The 17,769-nt window shown below is 38.3% G+C and overlaps 2 protein-coding genes across 2 annotated transcripts; both read right to left on the minus strand.

The window, feature by feature from the left end:
* Window positions 1-9,120: 9,120 nt before the first annotated feature.
* LOC120287669 (proton pump-interactor 1-like) lies at window positions 9,121-10,063 on the minus strand. The gene is made up of 2 exons (XM_039300822.1): window positions 9,811-10,063; window positions 9,121-9,722 (listed from the first exon to the last, which is right to left on the minus strand). The coding sequence occupies exons 1-2, from the start codon at window positions 9,892-9,894 to the stop codon at window positions 9,405-9,407; spliced, it is 402 nt and encodes a 133-aa protein (XP_039156756.1). The 5' UTR covers window positions 9,895-10,063; the 3' UTR covers window positions 9,121-9,404.
* LOC104450127 (proton pump-interactor 1) lies at window positions 9,833-13,826 on the minus strand. The gene is given in 10 exon segments (XM_039300821.1): window positions 9,833-10,407; window positions 10,510-10,608; window positions 11,507-11,701; window positions 11,831-11,872; window positions 11,874-12,011; window positions 12,119-12,207; window positions 12,210-12,265; window positions 12,267-12,304; window positions 12,816-13,183; window positions 13,722-13,826. Coding segments are annotated over 9 exon segments (1,317 nt in total). The 5' UTR covers window positions 13,140-13,183; window positions 13,722-13,826; the 3' UTR covers window positions 9,833-10,071.
* Between the last annotated feature and the right edge of the window lie 3,943 nt (window positions 13,827-17,769).

A 17,769-nucleotide genomic window follows, 5' to 3' on the forward strand; every position in this document is an offset into this window, starting at 1 on the left:
CAACAGACTAAGTTTGTTGAGGATGATGAATCAAACAAAGATGTAGTCCTTTGAATGTAAGAAAAATGGACACATCGAGACTCAACTGTCCTCTTATAAGGAAGAAGAAAGGAAAAGCTGAAAAGTATCGAAATGCTCTTAAGCGAAAAACACGGAGTGATACGGAATGTGAAGAAAGTGATGATGATTATGCCAACATATGTCTAATGGCACAATCGGATTGATTCAAACTCCGAGATAAATTCAAATTCAGACAGTGAATTTGAGGTGAGTAACTTCAAAATCCCTATTAAAGTTTCTAAATACATTGATGAGTTGTGTTTTAGTCTTAAGACTTCTCTCAAAAAGATTTCCGAACTCAAAAGGAAAATTCTGCCTTAAAACAAAAGAAAATGTTTTGAAAGAAAATGTGAAATATTTAGATATGAATGTTTCTTCTCTTAGAGAAAGTAAAGATAATCTTTCAAAAGAAAATGCATTCTTAAAAAATGATATTTTAAATATTTCAAAAGATTTTCTATAGGATTTGAGAAACTAGAAAAAAAATACTTTCTATTCAAAGACCTTATTTCAATAAATCTGGTTTGGGAATTCTTTGCTGAAACCATTCCTTTAATTGATTTTCCTAAAGTGAAGGAAAGAATCAAACAAAGACCCACAAGAGATGCTTACAAAAATCAATTTAAAATGTCTTTTGTAAAACCAGTAGGTCGTAATGCTCTCAGATGTTCAAAGTACAATAGTGCAGATCATTTTAAAAAAGAATGTCCTATGGTTTGGAAACCTATTAAGAAAGTATGGGCAAAAACCGCATATCATACTAATACGAATGGACCCAAGAAAGATGGGTACAAGAAAGTTTGAGTTTTTTTTTAAACGAGGTCACTATCAAGAAAAAGGTCAAATGGTATCCGGATAGTGGTTTTGAAGACATATGAGGAGATTCAAATTGCTTCATAAAACTTGTTCAAGTAAATGGTGGAAAAGTCTCATTTGGAGGAAACAACAAAGGAAAAATTGTGGGATTTGGGCTTGTGAAGATTGGAAACCTCACAATAAGCAATGTTTCTTTAGTTGAAGGACTCAACTACAATCTTTCAGTGTCGATCGGCTATGTGATACCGGTTTCAAAATATACTTTCAAGAGGGAATATGTTCAGGAACCAGTAAAGACACTACTCAATCATTTATGGGTCGAAGACATGGAAATATCTACCTCTTGGATGTGAAACCAGATGAATCGCAATGTTTAATCTCAATACAAGATGAAGCAAGTTTATGGCATAGAAAGCTTGGACACATCAATATGAAGCAGATAGCCAAAATTTCAGCAAAAAAGCTTGTTCGTGGTCTACCAAATTTATCATACCAAAAGCCTGATCTATGTACACCATGCATATTGGGAAAACAGGTAAGAAATTCATTTAAACTAATAAATCAAGTTTCCACTAACCGTGTAATCGCTGCTACGCATATGGATCTCTTTGGACCAACCAGAACACAAAGCATTGGAGGTAAGAAATATTGCCTAGTAATTGTGGATGACTACTCACGATTTACTTGGGTGTATTTCCTAGCAAGTAAGTCTGAAACTTTCTCTTACTTTGAAAAAATTGCTAAAAAGGTTCAAAATAAAAAGGGTATGTTATTTCAAGTATAAGAACAGATCATGGAGGTGAATTTGAAAATCAAGATTTTACAAAATTTTGTGATGAATCTGGTTTTCAGCATGTGTTCTCTTCTCCATATACTCCCGAGCAAAACTGGAGTTGTGGAAAGAAATAATAGATTGCTTCAAGAAATGGCTAGAACTCTCTTAATTGAAAGCAACATCTCTTCACGTTTTTGGGCTGAAGCAATCTCTACAGCATGTTACATTATTAATAGAGTTTTTCTAAGGCCTATTCTAGAAAAAACCCCTATGAGTTATTCAAATGAAAGAAGCCTATTGTCTCATATTTTCATGTGTTTGGATGCAAATGTTTTATATTGAAAAATACAAATGATCGAGTTGGTAAGTTTGAAGAAAAGTCAAATGAAGGCATCTTCCTTGGATATTCAACCACAAACAAAGCCGTCTACAACAAGAAGACTCAAACTGTGGAAGAATCAATGAATGTCAAATTCCAGGATTCTATACAAAATGAATCTATTTAGACTCATCTTGAAGAACTCCGAACTGCTCGGACTCTACAAAGTCTAAATCTCAAGAAACGGCTCAGACTTTGAAGGACCAGCAGCAAGTGACTGTTGAAGATTCAAGTGAAGGAAGTGACCATCAATTTGACAAATTAACCAGCAACTAGAAGCATAAGTCCAGTCATCCCAAAGATCTTATCATTGGCGACATCAATGAAGGAATTCGCACAAGATCCAAAAGGCGCGAAGAGTCTAGTGCTGTGGCTCTTATTTCTAAAATAGAACCCAAAAGCATAGATGAAGCTTTATCTGATGAAAGCTGGATTGAACCCATGCAAGAAGAGCTCAGGCAATTCAGTATCAATGATGTATGGGAATTGACTCCTAAACTAAAAGGTAAATCTATTATTGGAGCTAAATGGGTTTTCAGAAACAAGATGGACGAGAAAGGCAAGGTCATAAGAAACAAAGCAAGACTCGTGGCCAAGGGATACACGCAAGAAGAAGGGATAGACTATAACGAGACTTACGCACCAGTAGCAAGGTTAGAAGCAATTCGTTTATTACTTGCATTTGCTTGTCATAAAAATTTCAGGTTATTCCAAATGGACGTCAAAAGTGCTTTCCTAAATGGATTCATCCATGAGGAAGTCTATGTGGAACAACCACACAGGTTTGAAGACCCAAGGAAACCGAGACTCGTATTCGGACTCAAAAAAGCCTTATATGGCTTAAAACAAGCACCTCGAGCTTGGTACGACAGGCTGAGTAAGTTTTTAATTCAAAATGGTTTTGTGAAAGGTAAAGTAGACACTACTCTGTTTATCAAAAAAAGAAAGCAAAAGTTTTGTGCTAGTTCAAATATATGTCGATGATATTATATTTGGATCTCCTAATGAAAGTCTCAGTGCAAGAAATTCTCTAAGACTATGCGGGATGAATTTGAAATGAGCATGATGGGTGAGTTAACCTTCTTTCTCGGGTTTCAAGTGAAACAACTGAAGGAAGGAACCTTTATTCATCAAGAAAAATATGCTAATGATCTTGTCAAAAAGTTTGGACTGAACAATTGCAAAAAGGCTAACATTCCAATATCAAGTTCCTTGAAGATAGACAAAGATGAAGGAGGAAAGAAAGTCGACCAGAAACTATACGGGAGTATCATTGGCTCGCTTCTTTATCTTACTGCTCTAGACCTGATATTTTGTTTAGTGTTTGCATTTATACCAGATTTCAAGCAGACCCTAAAGAATCTCATTTAAATGCTGAAAAGCGTATTATCAAATACATAACTTCAACTTCAAGCATCGGCCTATGGTATCCTAAAAGAGGAGACTTTACTCTTCTTGGATACTCAAACGCAAATCCTGTAAGAGTTCAAAGACCCTCTTTTATTTACAAGCTTTATCGTGCTTTAAAAGGGACTGGTACTCCATTGAGCTACGTCGATGATTTTCTTAAGGACAAAGGATGTGGGAATGAATATATCTTTCTGCGAAAAATGGAAAGTTTGGGAATTGTTCGTAAAAGGGTGGCTGAAGAATCCCTTGCAAATATCCCTAGTGATCCTCGTGATTGGGAATTTAATCCGAAAGATGGGAATGATGATGACAAATTGTACAGCCAATTTCAACCGAGGATGGGTATTGCGGCGGAAAATCGAGGAAAAATGGGAGAGATGTTTAGATCGAAGGAACAGAAGGATCTATACTCAAAATTGCTAAAGTGTGGGGTAATAAACCCTAGGAGTGCGGATTTTGATTTTCTGGATGCTGTGAATGTAAATTTGAGGGAAAAATTTAGTTTTCTTCAACTTGAGCAGTTCTGTTCTGACACCACAGAAGCTTATGCTGAATTAACTACCTATTTCTATTCGAATCTTAGTTTCCTAGATGCGAATAGATTCTCTTTCAGTGTCAAAGATCAAGATTTTGTAGTGGATATGAATATGATGGCAGATGTGTTAGGGGTTGAGAGAGGAAGATATCAACCGATCAAAGTTTCTATTGCTTGTGCTACACTGGAACTTGTTAAGGATAGGAGAACAGAGGAAAAGATTTCCTACCTAAGGATGAATACGTTCAATATTCTTCTTCACAAGATTGTGATCAATTGGCTCGGACTGAAATCAACTTCCAAAACTGATGTTTCAAGTTCAGAGACAAAGCTGATATATGCCATTCTCACTGGGAAAAAGTTTTCTCTTCCTCACACTATTATGTTCCACATGTATAGAACAGTGGTAAAAGACAGAGGTCAACTTCCTTACCCAAGTCTTTTGACGAAATTATTCAGACATCTGAACATTCAGCCTCCACAAATTCTTTGTGCTCGATCGTGTGATCATATGGTGGTAGGGCTAAAAATGGTGACCAAGATGCGTCTGAAGGAGCTAAGCAAGGCGTTGGAGAAATTTAAGGAGAAGACTCCTGTAAAGTCTCATCAAATCTCTTCTGCATCGAAAAGAAAAGGGAAGGAGCCCATGGTTGCTCCACCCAAGAAAAGAAGAGCTCTCATCGTGGAAAATGAAGAGGATGACGACCTTACCATTTCGTCCATAGCTTTGAAGAAGCTAAGTCGTACTGTTCTAGAGTCAATGGAACATCATGAGATAGAAGGAGAGGAAAGAGAAGGACAAGAAGAGAGAGAAGAAGAAGAAGAAAAAGAAGAAGAGAGAGAAGAGGAAGAAAAAGAAGAAGAAAAAGAAAGAGCAGTTGGTGAAAAAGAAGTAGAGGATGAAAGACTTGAAGAAGAAGAAGAAGAGAGAATGAATCAAGAGGAATGAGAGCCTGAAAAACACTCTTCTCCACCTGAAGGCATAGAAACAGGGGGAGATAATGAGGGAGTCAGCCGCTCTCTAGCCAACCCAGAAGACATTCATGCCTCTCATTTTCTTGAAGAAGAACACGATGCTTCATCGCCAAATTTGCATGATTATTCTGATATGCCATCATCTGCAGATCGTGCTGGAAGCCGTGCAGCGATTGTGGCTCAGCCAGTTTTCGCGAGAATTATGGATATTCTCTTGAGATGCGCGGTCAAATTTATGCTCACGGGATGCGAGGTTCAAAACTTGCGAGAATGCGGAGTTAAGTTTCTTGAGGTTCCTTGAAAGATCAGATCCAAGCCCTCTCTGTTCAGATTCAAGCTAATGCTAAGGGTGAGGAGGTTGCACAATCAAGGAAAACTTGAAAAGGCTTTGGAAGGGATCGTTCAGTCCATGGGAGATTTCCGGCTTGTCCGCGTTCCCAAGCAATCTTGACTTCATTTCATTTTCATCTCAACCTTTTAATGCCGACAAAAGGGGGAGAAGTGCAAGATTTGAATCAAACTTTGAATTTTTAATCGTTTGGGTTATTTGATTTGGATTGATGTTTAAGGATTGATATTTGACTTTAATTTTGTGTCTTGATTTGAATTTGGATTTGATTGCTATTATTTGCTATTGATATCTTATGGATGGCTTTATCATATTCAAGACTAACTTATTTTCTGTGGTTGCAGATTCTAGTGTTATTCATTTAGCCATTTATCTTTATAAGATATGTAATTTTGTTTAAGAAATGTTTTGCAGATCAAAGTTATCCAAATCTGCAGGAAAGTTTTGTCACCATCAAAAAGGGGAGATTGTTGAAGAAATTTTCTTGAAATGTTTTGAAGCTGATAAAAATGTTTCCATCGTCTAGTCCGAAGGCTTGCGGATTCCGTTTAAAGTCTGAAGACCTCCGGACAGCCATACTCAAGATTCAAAGTCTATCCTCATTGACAGTTTCTAATCCGTTGAAGAAAGGCTATCCAGAACTGGATGTTTTATTAAGGATATGACATTATCAACTGGAGAAGATCTCTTGGCTGGATATGACATAACGAAATCCTTTTTAATTGATCGAGATTGATTCGAAGATTAAGGATTCGATGATTGGCGAAATATTCGTGGAAGGTTTTACTTATGGAAACCGAGATCCTGATTGTATGGGCGAACAGGATTGATGGGCTATCTACATATTCCTTTAATAGCTCGAATGATCTTCCTAATTGATTTCGTCCAACAGGTAGATTGGAGGAATTCCTTTGGTAAGTGCCAACGGGTATGATGGCATAAAGGAGTATATAAGGAAGACGTTCTAAGTTGTTCGAGAGGTGTGCACGATAGAAGAATTCCAAAGTCTAAAGCTTCTTGTTGTTTAGTCAATTCATTTGAGCGAAAACTTGTACGCAAAAGAGAGTCTATATTTGTGAGAAACCTTGAGGAAGTGTGATAGAACATCTACACTGTGGAATCAGGGGAGAACTGTGCTGTAACATCTCTTTTGTTCATAGTGGAATCAAGCCGATAGGCTGTCAATGTAGAAGAGTGGACGTAGGCTTGAAATAAGCCGAACCACTATAAACCTTACGTTTAATCTTCTCTTCCCTACTCTTTACTTTACTTTGATCGTAATTCATTTTTGTTAAGCAAAAGAGTACTTCCTTTCTATCATCTGCTTAGTATTGCTGTGGTATCTCGAGAAATTGTTTTTACACCTATTCACCCTCCCTCTAGGTGCTTATACTAGCTACATCACACAGTCAATTCATTCGATCCTTGCCGTTGATTAGGAAGATTGTTTATACACATTATGGCCACGTTATATGAAAATATGATATGTTGATCATAACTCAATATACGCGTGTAAGGTCAAAACGATAAATTGGCAATGGCTAACCTCCACAAATAATCAATGAGGTGGATTTGTTTAAATTTATTTGATTTGAAAGCATTCCTACAATAACTTACCTTATAGGCGTTTTCGCCATTCGTTCTCTCTCTCTCTCGCGTTAGGGTGAGAGTTCCAATCCTTGAATCCTCTCAATTTCTAGCTTTGAGTGTTTTGGAAAAATTTCGCGATGGACATTATTAATCAATTCTTTGTATATCTCAAAAGATCTTATTTATATAGGGACATAATTGTGGGGAAAATTGTCCAAAAAGTCCTAAACCTATGCACGTTTGTCAATTCGATTCTAAACATTTTAACTTTATGATTTCTAAATCTTTCTATTTCTTGCCAATTCAGTCCATCCAGCCAATTTTAGCCGGAAAATGCTGGCGTGGACATCGGCAGTGCCACGTAGATTGGTCGGCACTAACGTGAACAATTTTTAATAATATTTTAATATTTTTGAATTTTTTTCTATTTTTTTCCTTCTTCTTTTTTTTTTGGCTTTTTCCTTGGCCTTTTCCAGTGGGTGACCACAGCCGGTCGGTTAGCTTCACCGCCATAGGCAAGGCCCGACTAGGTGAGGAGGGGCACCGGTGAGGGGGAGCCCTCACCCAAGCATAACCCGACAAGGATCGTTTGGCGAGGCCAACCCTCCCCAGTAGGGCGGCCTTGCCGAGCGTCGCCCGGGCGAGGTCGCCGGCCCTAGCGAGGGGGAGCCCTCATCGAGGCTTGTCCTTGCCCAAGCAAGTGTCGGCCTCGCCCCGGCCGAGCGGGTGATAGCCGGCCACCGCCCACAAGCTAACGCTCGCCGGGCGAGAGCGAGCCTCGCAAGGGCTCCCCTCGCCAAATTTGGCGGTCGGCCTCACGGGGGCAGGGCAGCCTCGCTCGGCCGACCCTCGCGAGGCCGCCCTGGCTTGGGGAGGGTCAGCCTCGCCCAAGCAGCCCTTCTTTGGGCGGGTGCTGAGCGAACGCTCCCCTCGCCCGACCGGGGCCTCACCTATGGCGGGCGAGCCGGTCGGCCGACTATGGCCGATGGCGACACCACGGAAAAGGCCAACCAAAAACCAAAAAAAGAAGGAAAAAATAATAAAATTCTAAAAATATTAAAATATTATTAAAAATTGTCCATATTAGTGTCGTGAGGTCCTACGTGGCACCATCGACGTCCACATCAACATTTTCTGACTAATTTACTGAATCGACAAGAAGTGAAAAGGTTTAGAACTTAATTGACAAAGTTAAAAGGTTTAGGACTAAATTGGCAAAAGTATAATAAGTTTAGAAATTTTTGGATAATTTTCCCCATAATTGTGAATTACTTACCACAATGCTCTTTTTTTCCATTTTTTTCTAATAGATGACGATGAAGAGATTTACTTATATAGACATGCAGCTTATAGTTCTCTTCTTCTTGTGCATAGGGCCATAGGCGTCTAGAAGAATCAGCCTCCATCGAAGGAAGGACAGGAGCCAATCCCTTGCTGCTTGTTGCTTTATCCCGCCATGCCTGGTCCATGGGCGTGCCCTATCTTGAATCTGAAAACGAATCTGCGTCGGCATTTGTCCTACTGGCTAAAGGGGAATTACCTACTGCTACAAAAGCTGGTGAAGGAGCTTACTCCAAATAAAAAGGCTTGATCCCAATATTGTAGGTAAACTCTGCAAGTGGTAGTTAAGCATGCCAACTACCTAGAAAACCATTAAATAAGCTATTAGCATATCCTCTAATGTTTGTGTAGCTCCCTCAACTTGTCCATCTGTTTGTGGGTAGGAAGCAGTACTAAAGTGTAGCTAACGGGATCATCATTTCCTTGGTCGTAACTAATATTTTATTGTCCTCTTTAATTAGTGAAAATTCATGGTTACCATATATTCAGAAAGTAAGACATGAGGTTTGATGGGGACTTCAAATGGGGTTGGAAAACTTGGGCGCTGCAGATATTACCCAGTCCCTGCCAAACTAATTGCTCTGAAGTGGGATACCGGGTGCACTCCATCATCTCATCTCTCCAAACAGGGAGAAAACTTAGTTACACACTCACCCACGGAAGCGGAGGAACCTGGGGTTGCCCCCCACCTGACGAAAATGCGTATCTCTGTACCAGGGGAGCCTAAGTATCCCTCCTCAAAACGGATATACAAAAAAGAACGCCCAATTGCAAACCACAGAGAAGGCACCGTCATGAATCACAATCATGCACGCAAAGAAGCTGAGAACTCATCGCCCTGTGGGGGGACACGTTCAAAACAAGACTGCAACCCACAAAACGTAAGGAAATTCACAGGCAGTCCAGTACTTGCACTACCAAATCACCAGCAAAATGTCAACAAAAGGTACATACAACATGGTCTTCAACAACTAAAAGTTGCCTGAAAACGGGGAGCGATTTCACAGAAACGGGTATAGTCCACTATAGTCAAAATTTGAAGAGACTGAGTCGCTCGGCGGTTATGACATTCTAGTCGATCCCCCAGGGGGACAAACAAAATTACCTCAAAGTTGCTACTACAGATCTATGAAACCGGATGTCCATCACTATACTTGCTAGCGGTATCGCTACTTCAGTAAGTATAGTAGTATCCTAACACTAGTAGCAATAGAACAACTGCGAGAGCAACCGGAGCAACATAAATCCAATAGTTGCTCGACTTCTTCCTCTTGAGTATTGCCTTCGGGAGCGATTCTGCACCACCTTTTGGACGGATCCTGTTTCTGACCGGATTCTCCTTGATGGGCTTCTCCTTCGCAGGAAGAACAGCCTCGACACCTGAATCCACCTTCTCATTTTCTACAGATTCTTCAGGTAATTGAGCCGCTTCATCCGAATCAGTAGCGGGAGTAGATGCAGCAGCTTTCTTCCTTGCCTTCCTTTCCCGTTCCTGAACATACCCAAAAAAAAACCAGTCAATCCTAACCTCTAAGTAATATCTGCAGTAATATATCAGAGCAGAGGAAGTCAATAGTTTCCTTGAGTTTCTTTTCAGCTTCCTTTTGTGCTTTAATAGCTGCTTTGGCAGCATTTTTCTCCGCCAGCTTCTTCTTCCTCTCCATAGCCTGCTTAGCTTTAGCAATCTCCTCCTCTTTTCATCTCTTTCAGCTTCACAGGATCGACCTCAGTAACCACCGGTGGCGTGGCCTTTGGAGGTTTCTGTGCATCAGCATTCTCCTTCTCAGCTAGTTCATGATGCTCGGGTGTGGTTTCAATATCCTTTACTTTAGTAACAGTCTCTATCTGGGCTTTTGTAACAGTCTCTTTCTGGGCTTTCGTAACAGTCTCTTTCTGGGCTTTGAAACAGTGTCTTTCTGGACCTTTTGCACAGGAGCAGTATTGTGCTGCACCGTTGACTTGGGATCCTCCTTTGCTGCCTTTTTTGCACTGGTCTTGACTACCGTCTCTGTTTCCGAGGATACTGAATCTCCCACTGCAGCCACTGGCTTCTCGTCAGGGGACTTTGTTCGTCCATCTTTACTCATCTGTCTAAAATCCAGAGATGATGCGATTCTTTTCTCATAATCCTCCCTGAAACTTCTGGGACCGTTCCAGAGAGCAAAGAACCCCTCAACCTAAACAACAAAATGATAAAAGCAAAGAAGTAAGATATGCTTACATAGAACAGCAATTATCTCTTTGACTTTCTAATAGCATCAGCAGCCAAACTAACAGACCTCAGAATGAGTTATTTCTTCAATAGCTCTGACATCTCTCCTCGCTGCAAGCTCTTTGACTTGGTTCAAGAGGGTACGATTACGGTAAAAATTGGCATTCTGGAAAAGAGCAGTAAATGTATGTAAGTTGTACACTTTAACTAAGTAAGAATACATTATATAACAATTTCTGGCCTGATTTTTGGCTCACTGATAGATCTGCCAAATCCAAGGCTACATTTTACTACCCTTTTTCCCCTTAAAGATCAGTTGTGTAGAAAGAACTGACCGACATGCACAAGGTAAAAGCAGGATGCATATTCAGAGCCGCCATATTGTCAAGTGATTAGGTAAACTATGGTAATGTCAAGCTCTCCTGAGTTTACTATGCAGAAGAGGTCACAACCTGCACCTTACCATTACAATTGCAGTACTATTCACTGACAATCGCAGCCTTACTTTATCTGACAAAACACCATATTTAACTAATATCGGTATCTTCATCTCCTACCAATACAGGCAAACAATATCTACCAATTTGAGTACATTAAATAACAAATTTATTAGAGTCTTCCTCACTCAACAAGTATTTCACAGCAATGTAAAAGCTGGCAGGAAAATGACGAACAAGCAGCACTGATAAAGAAGTATTCTGAGATAATGCTGCATTCCTTAGAAATAAATTCCAAGATAATGCTGAGTAACCTGGATAACATGCCTTCAGCAAATACACATTTAGAGGCAAATTAGAGAGCTGCATTTATGCAAATGCCACTACAATGTCTATCAACAGTAGATTGCAAGATTGACGATCTAGAGCTTAGCTTAAAGAGTAAGCCTTGTAAAACCTTTTAGTTTCCCAGCCTCCATGAGTGAATTTTCAGCATAACCAGCTTTCAAATTTTTCATTTATTGGTAACTTCACCCCAGAAGAGACATATATAACGCACTGCTTTTTATGATTCTGCAACCAGAATAACTCAATGCCGCAAAAGGAATGAAGGGAAAAAAACTGTACCACTTCATCACGCTTTCTCCTCATTTTAAAGATAGTTTCGTATGCCTTATCCTTCTTCTGGATAACAGTTGACAACTCATCTTGCAAAGACTTGATTTCCGCATCTATTGCCTCCAGCTCTTCCTTAAGAACCTTAATTTTTGCCTTAACCGCCTGCTGATCTTTCCGAACCTCGTCCAGACCAGCACCTATTAGCTGGATCCACATGATATCACAGATTATTAGTGTGCATCACTTAACAGTGCACAATGTCTGCATCTAATAATGAATGGAAAGCTTCAAAAGAGCATATCGAATAATTAATTTTGACTTCGAATGAGTTACTTTGACTCGGTCTTGAATGGCTTCTTTCTCTCCAACTGACTTTTTGAACCTCTGCCTTCATTGCAGCATTTGCAATGACTTTCTCCCGAGTCCCCTCAAGCTGCTTAATCTCCCGCAGAATTTGCTTCTCCTCTGTTAATGGGATACTCTCATGCTGGATGTGGTAATTCAAGCTCTGGATCTGCAATAAGCAACCTCACTAAGCAGATAGAAAAAGAGCAAAATAACAAACTTATCAACTTCAGCATTATAGAGAGTGCAGGGATAAAAACTTAAGTTGAAACCTACAAGCTGATTAAGTTCTTCCTCAGAGGAGCACAAGCCACTTCCTCGACCACCGGTGTTTGCATGGCGAAGCTTGCCCAGTGCCTCGTGCAGGGCTCCATATCCTTTTTCTTCTCGTCCAGAATACTATGAAAGGTCCTATTCTCCTCCCAGAGCTCTCAATTGAGCAATCAGGTCTGACCTCTCTGACTGCATAGTGGAAACAAATATCAAATGACTGCAACCAAATGCATTCACACAGCATCTATTTCATCTTCTATTATGGTACCTCAGCACAGTACTTTCACTTTCCTCCACAATCAAACAAGTGCAGGAAATTAGTGGAAATATCAACTAATAAAAGAGACACATGGCACGGAAAGCAAAAACTAAGTGGTGGCCTAATAATGGAAAACTGATGTTGCATAACAACAGTAATTTGATATACAGAAAAACAGAAATCTGTATACATTTCGTGAATAGACACTTACTGCTAAGAGTGAAATTAGCGGTGAGAGTTTCGCTTGCATAAAGAGTATTAACCGAAGAATGAAATCGACCTCTCATATTCTCAAAAAGAATTGAGAACACATCAAATCAAGATTAGTTTAATGGCCAAAAACAAATATAGCGTATTTTTATCATCAAACTCATGGTAAAGAGAGTCATAGCTAAACAAACGTGTATTTATCAAAACAAAATGCACAAATTTTCTGATTACCCTCTTCTCCCTCAATGCGTCAGTGATCTGGAACTTGGCCTGATTCCTCCGCTGAATCTCTTTATCAGCCTGCTCGATTTTGACTTTGATGGATGGGTCCTCATAAGAGCGAAACTTCATGATATAGAAAGTGTGGATCCGTTTAGGCGCGGGCCATTCATCGACAGCATCCTTCGGAAAATTCACTTCCGAAACCTGGTTACCTTCCCCCAAAATGGGCTTCTCCTCGTGCGAGCCGAACGTCACGGCCTCACCGAGCTTTGTGCCCTTATCAAATTGCCCATTATCCTTCTCATACGGAGTCTCCATGGGTGCCGGGGCCATCTCAAATCCCCAATCTCATAGCCATTTTTCTTTTCCTCCTTGTACTGAATGAGAAAAAGAACCCAGATTAACCAAGGGAAAATTAGTTTCATATGAGCAATGATCAGATCATTGCATCGAAGTTCCAGATGCAATCTCCTGGCAGGTTTTTACAACATGCATAAAGAGCGACACATAGGTAGATTAGCTATGGATTTGAGAATTGGCCCCATATGCGCCTTCATCCAGCATTTCGATCAGTCAAAATCAGACAGGACAGAGGAAACTAATGGCGAAAAACACGTTCTCAAGCATCAGAACCGTCAAAACACAATCCGGGCCGAAAGTCGCTGCCCATGCAAATTGAAATCCAGAAGAGGCAGCAGCAGGGAAAAAAAATCAATCTTGAAATCACGAATCTTCTCAAGAAGGCAGCAATTAAATACCCAGGAGAAAATCTGAATCTTTGAGCAGTTGGTGGAGAATCTAGACCCAGAAGGCACCCAAAAAAACCAGGAAATGATTGACAGGAAGTAGATGGAGAATCGAAAAACAGCCCCTTTTGAAAAGGGTCCACGAAAATTCCCAGTTTAGGCAAAGTACCTGAGCTGAGAATGATCAGATCTCGTCTTCTTTTCTTCTTTCTCTCTCTCTCTCTCTCGCTCTCTGTTCTCTCTCTCTCTCTCTCTCTCTCTCTCTTCAGATTTCAAGAGAGACGTGAAGGTCGGAGTTCAGACATCCATGTCCTTAAATAGAGTGAAAATGCTGCGACTTTAGAGGAAATTAAGGTAATAACCAATGCACCTTACCAAAAGAAAAAAACCACTGCGACTTCCCAGAGCAGCAAAAATAGATGGACTTTTTCTTCTTCTTTTTATTCATTTTTCCTTGACGTAAAAAATTGCGGGATTAAATTTTTCTGTTTGTTTTCTCTCTTTCTGTCTAATAACCTGCCGGCCAAATTGAAGAGTTTTTTCGTCCAAAAAAAATTGAAGAGTTCTTGTTTATTTTTTCCTTTCGAGGTTTTAGTTTTGTCACTGCTCGTATTTTACATGGTTCATTAATTGGGGGAAAATAAATAAAAAATGAAAAGAGAGAGAGGTAAAAGTTAAAAGAAAGATAATTTTCTTCTCCTTACCATCAAAGATGACTTGATAATATGTGATATGTCGACTCTTTCAATCCTTTGAATTGATTGTGAAATTTCGACTAATATGGAAAATGAAAATCTTCCTTTTAGGCACTCCCTTTCCTTTGTTTCTTTTTAATAAAAATTTCCCATTTTACATGAGTGGAAGATAGTCCAATTTTACATGTTTACAAGGACAATTAAGGGTTGCTGCATATTTGATTCCATGATAGTCCTATTCTTTCACCAAATTAATTTACTCATGTGACTTATTTATCAATGCCCCCTCGAATTTTGCATGTTAGGTATTAATCCTTATCAAGGAAACTGAATGACAGAATTTTAGGAGAAAACCATTTAATAACCTAAAATAAATGCTAGATACTTATTAGGTAAGGTTTTTAATGCACTACCTTCAAAGGGAGGAGTCCTATTGAATATCATGCTAGTAAAGATAGATACCTACATGCCGTTTTTATGGAAACTGCAGGATTGTGTTTCTTCTTTAAAAAAAAAAAAAACCACACAAAAGAAGAATTACGGTAACAATAACAAAACTTATTATTATTGACTTTTTTTGTTATCTTCTAAAATTAGAAGTGTGATATTTTGTATATTAAAACCCAGAAATCTTAAAATATACATATACAAAAAAAAATGCAATGCACGCACTACATGCACATGAAGCAAAAAACGGTATGTAGTCATCAAATAAGGCGGTTGATTACTCAATACAAGTCAGGAAATAGCTTATTCTTCGTTTTCTTTATTTTTGGGGTCAACAACTTAGAACTGACCAATGCATAATTTTATTCAATTTTCTCTCAATATAATAATTTCCTCTTTCTTCACTTCCTACTTTCCCGCAACCTGCAATAGTTTCTGCACAGTGTAATCAATATCTTTAAATTGTAAGAAAAAACCTAAAATGATAAAAGTCAATATCACTCCTTAACTACTTCAAAGAGATAGTGTTAATTATAGATGTGGCGTGTGATAGCAAATTTAGATTGGAGATCAAAATTGAAAGTTCACATCGTATGAAGTAGAGATTAGTTTTAAAGGTCGCCCCAAAATTTCCCTAATTTTTCCATATCAAAATGTTATATTCTTGATGGTGAAAAAATTGAAATGTGAGGTTTCGAAGGGCCTTTAACGCAACAAACAAGCACTTTTCCACTTAATAAAAAAGGAAATAATAAAAGCCTCTTTCGTATAGGTAGCCCAACAAACCCGACAACAGAAATTGGTGGGACTTTTAGTAATTTTTCCTAATTTGTTAAGCGCTTTTAACTTCGCTTGAACACGTTACATGTAAATGGAAAATAATTTTTTACAGCAAATCCCACTTCAAGGCCTTTCCTGAGAACAAGCCCGGCCCATCTCAATCCGTCAATAGAGATTGAGAAATTGTCTCGAAATTAGTGAGTAAGCGGTGACTTTAAGAAAATGGATAATTATGAAAACGGTTCTTGGGTTTTGGACAATGTGCATAACGTTCTTTTTAACTTTTAATTTATTTAACGTGGTCCTTAAATTTTAACATAATACGCAATGTCATGTTTAAACTTTTAAATTATTTAATATGATCTCTAAACTTGCGGTAAATATTCAATTTAGTAATATATGGAAATGTGGAAAAATTATGCAAAAAGTCTTAAACTTATTAGACAGTTGTCAATTCAGTCATAAACCTTTCAATTTTATTAATTCAGTTATAAATCCTTTCATGATTTGCCAATTTAATCATAAAATCTTTGATTATTTGTCAATGTAATCCCTTCGACCAATTATCCATTTTATAGGTTTATAACTAAATTGACAAAATTTCAAAAGTTTTAGGATTAACTTGACGTAGCTAAAATATTTAATACTAGATTGAAAATTTATGACTACATTGATACAATTGAAAGGTTTCCAATAAAATTAACCATCATATAATAGGTTTAAGACATTTCAGACAATTATCCCATGAAAATATCAAATGTCATCATTTCATTAATTTTATTTTATGTTGAAAGAAAATTATACTCGTTGCTACAAAGGACATATGAGAAATACATAAACTTCATGACAAAACAAATCAAAATAGAGCAAAGCCCATAATACTACAAAACAAAACCAAAGTCAAAAAGTAAGGAGGATCAACGGAACACTAATATGGTTAACACACATTCATTCCATGAATACATATCAGTCAAGTAAATTAATGAGTAGCTAATCATTGGGTCTTGTATTTTTGTCAATGAGAAGCACATATAATAACTACAGCATTTTTCTCTGCTTTATTGCTATATGGAGACAACAAAAACAAGGTAAACAAACATAGATTCACCATGTGAAAGAGTAAATCTTCATGATTTAGCGAGACGCCATAGCTCTTACAATTACCTTGAAACTAAAGGTAGAGCAATACATAGAGAAAATAAAGGGATATCGAATCCCCAAAAGCATATTGATTAAATTTCCAAATCTAGATCGAGAGAGGATAGCTCCCATATATAGAATTAAATCGGAATAGTTCAAACTCTCATATTTAAAACTGGACGAGGAGAAGAGAGTTATCAAATCTAAATCAAAAGAGAATAAAAAAATAATATAAGAACAATAAAACACAAACAAAATCCACAAAAGAGGGAGAGGAGAGTGAGACTGGCTCAAACCCTCTCCTATGGTTGAAGGTTTTGTATATATCCACAAAGTCTTTCTATTAATTCAAGTTAACGAAATTTCTAATTTGGCTTAAATTCTAGCAAGTTTAAATGATGGAGGGAAAAAAAAAAGTTACACTTACATTATGCACATAAAATATTCAACTCAAATCAAGATATAATAACCCGCGTCATCAAATATTATGAATTATCATTTTTTCATTGAAACAAATTAAACAAATTAAAAGTATCATTATATTTGTTCACGTGATCCCTATCGAGCGCAACATGTTTGTTCGCATACGAGATGTCGTTGGCCCAAAACCGTGGTTTGGCATAGAGCTTCAGCTTCCATGGCACAAAAAATGACGTTCTTGACCAGAAAGAATCATTAGGTTCTTTTTGTTCTGCATTAAGTTATACTTTTTTTTTGAGCAGCCATTAGCATTATACTTTAGACAGTTCATCTCTTCCGAGATTTGAATTTATTCCTAGTGAATTTATTATCTACCTTCAACATCGTACAAAGCAGTGCTCGACCTAAGAGTGTCATATAACGGTTTTCTTGCTTCGGGTGGATTAGACTTTTTGGAAGTTCTGTGTGATCTCCTTTTGCGATTTGAATTTCCCTTCTACCCTCCTTTTCCCTTGATTTATTCGCTCTAGTTGTGCGTATCATTTGTCCTTGCGTCTTAGGGTAAAAAATTAAACATCATGGAATTCTTCAAGAGCACAGTCAAGTTTTCCTATTCAAACAGCTTTACAAAATAAGCCGGACAAGATCCCCGGACGCAAATGATCATTCTCGATCCTCACCTCTTCCTGCTGATAATATTGACATAACGCGTTTCGCATATATCACGAGCAAACC

Source organism: Eucalyptus grandis, chromosome 8, assembly GCF_016545825.1.
Source record: "Eucalyptus grandis isolate ANBG69807.140 chromosome 8, ASM1654582v1, whole genome shotgun sequence".
Lineage (NCBI taxonomy): Eukaryota > Viridiplantae > Streptophyta > Magnoliopsida > Myrtales > Myrtaceae > Eucalyptus > Eucalyptus grandis.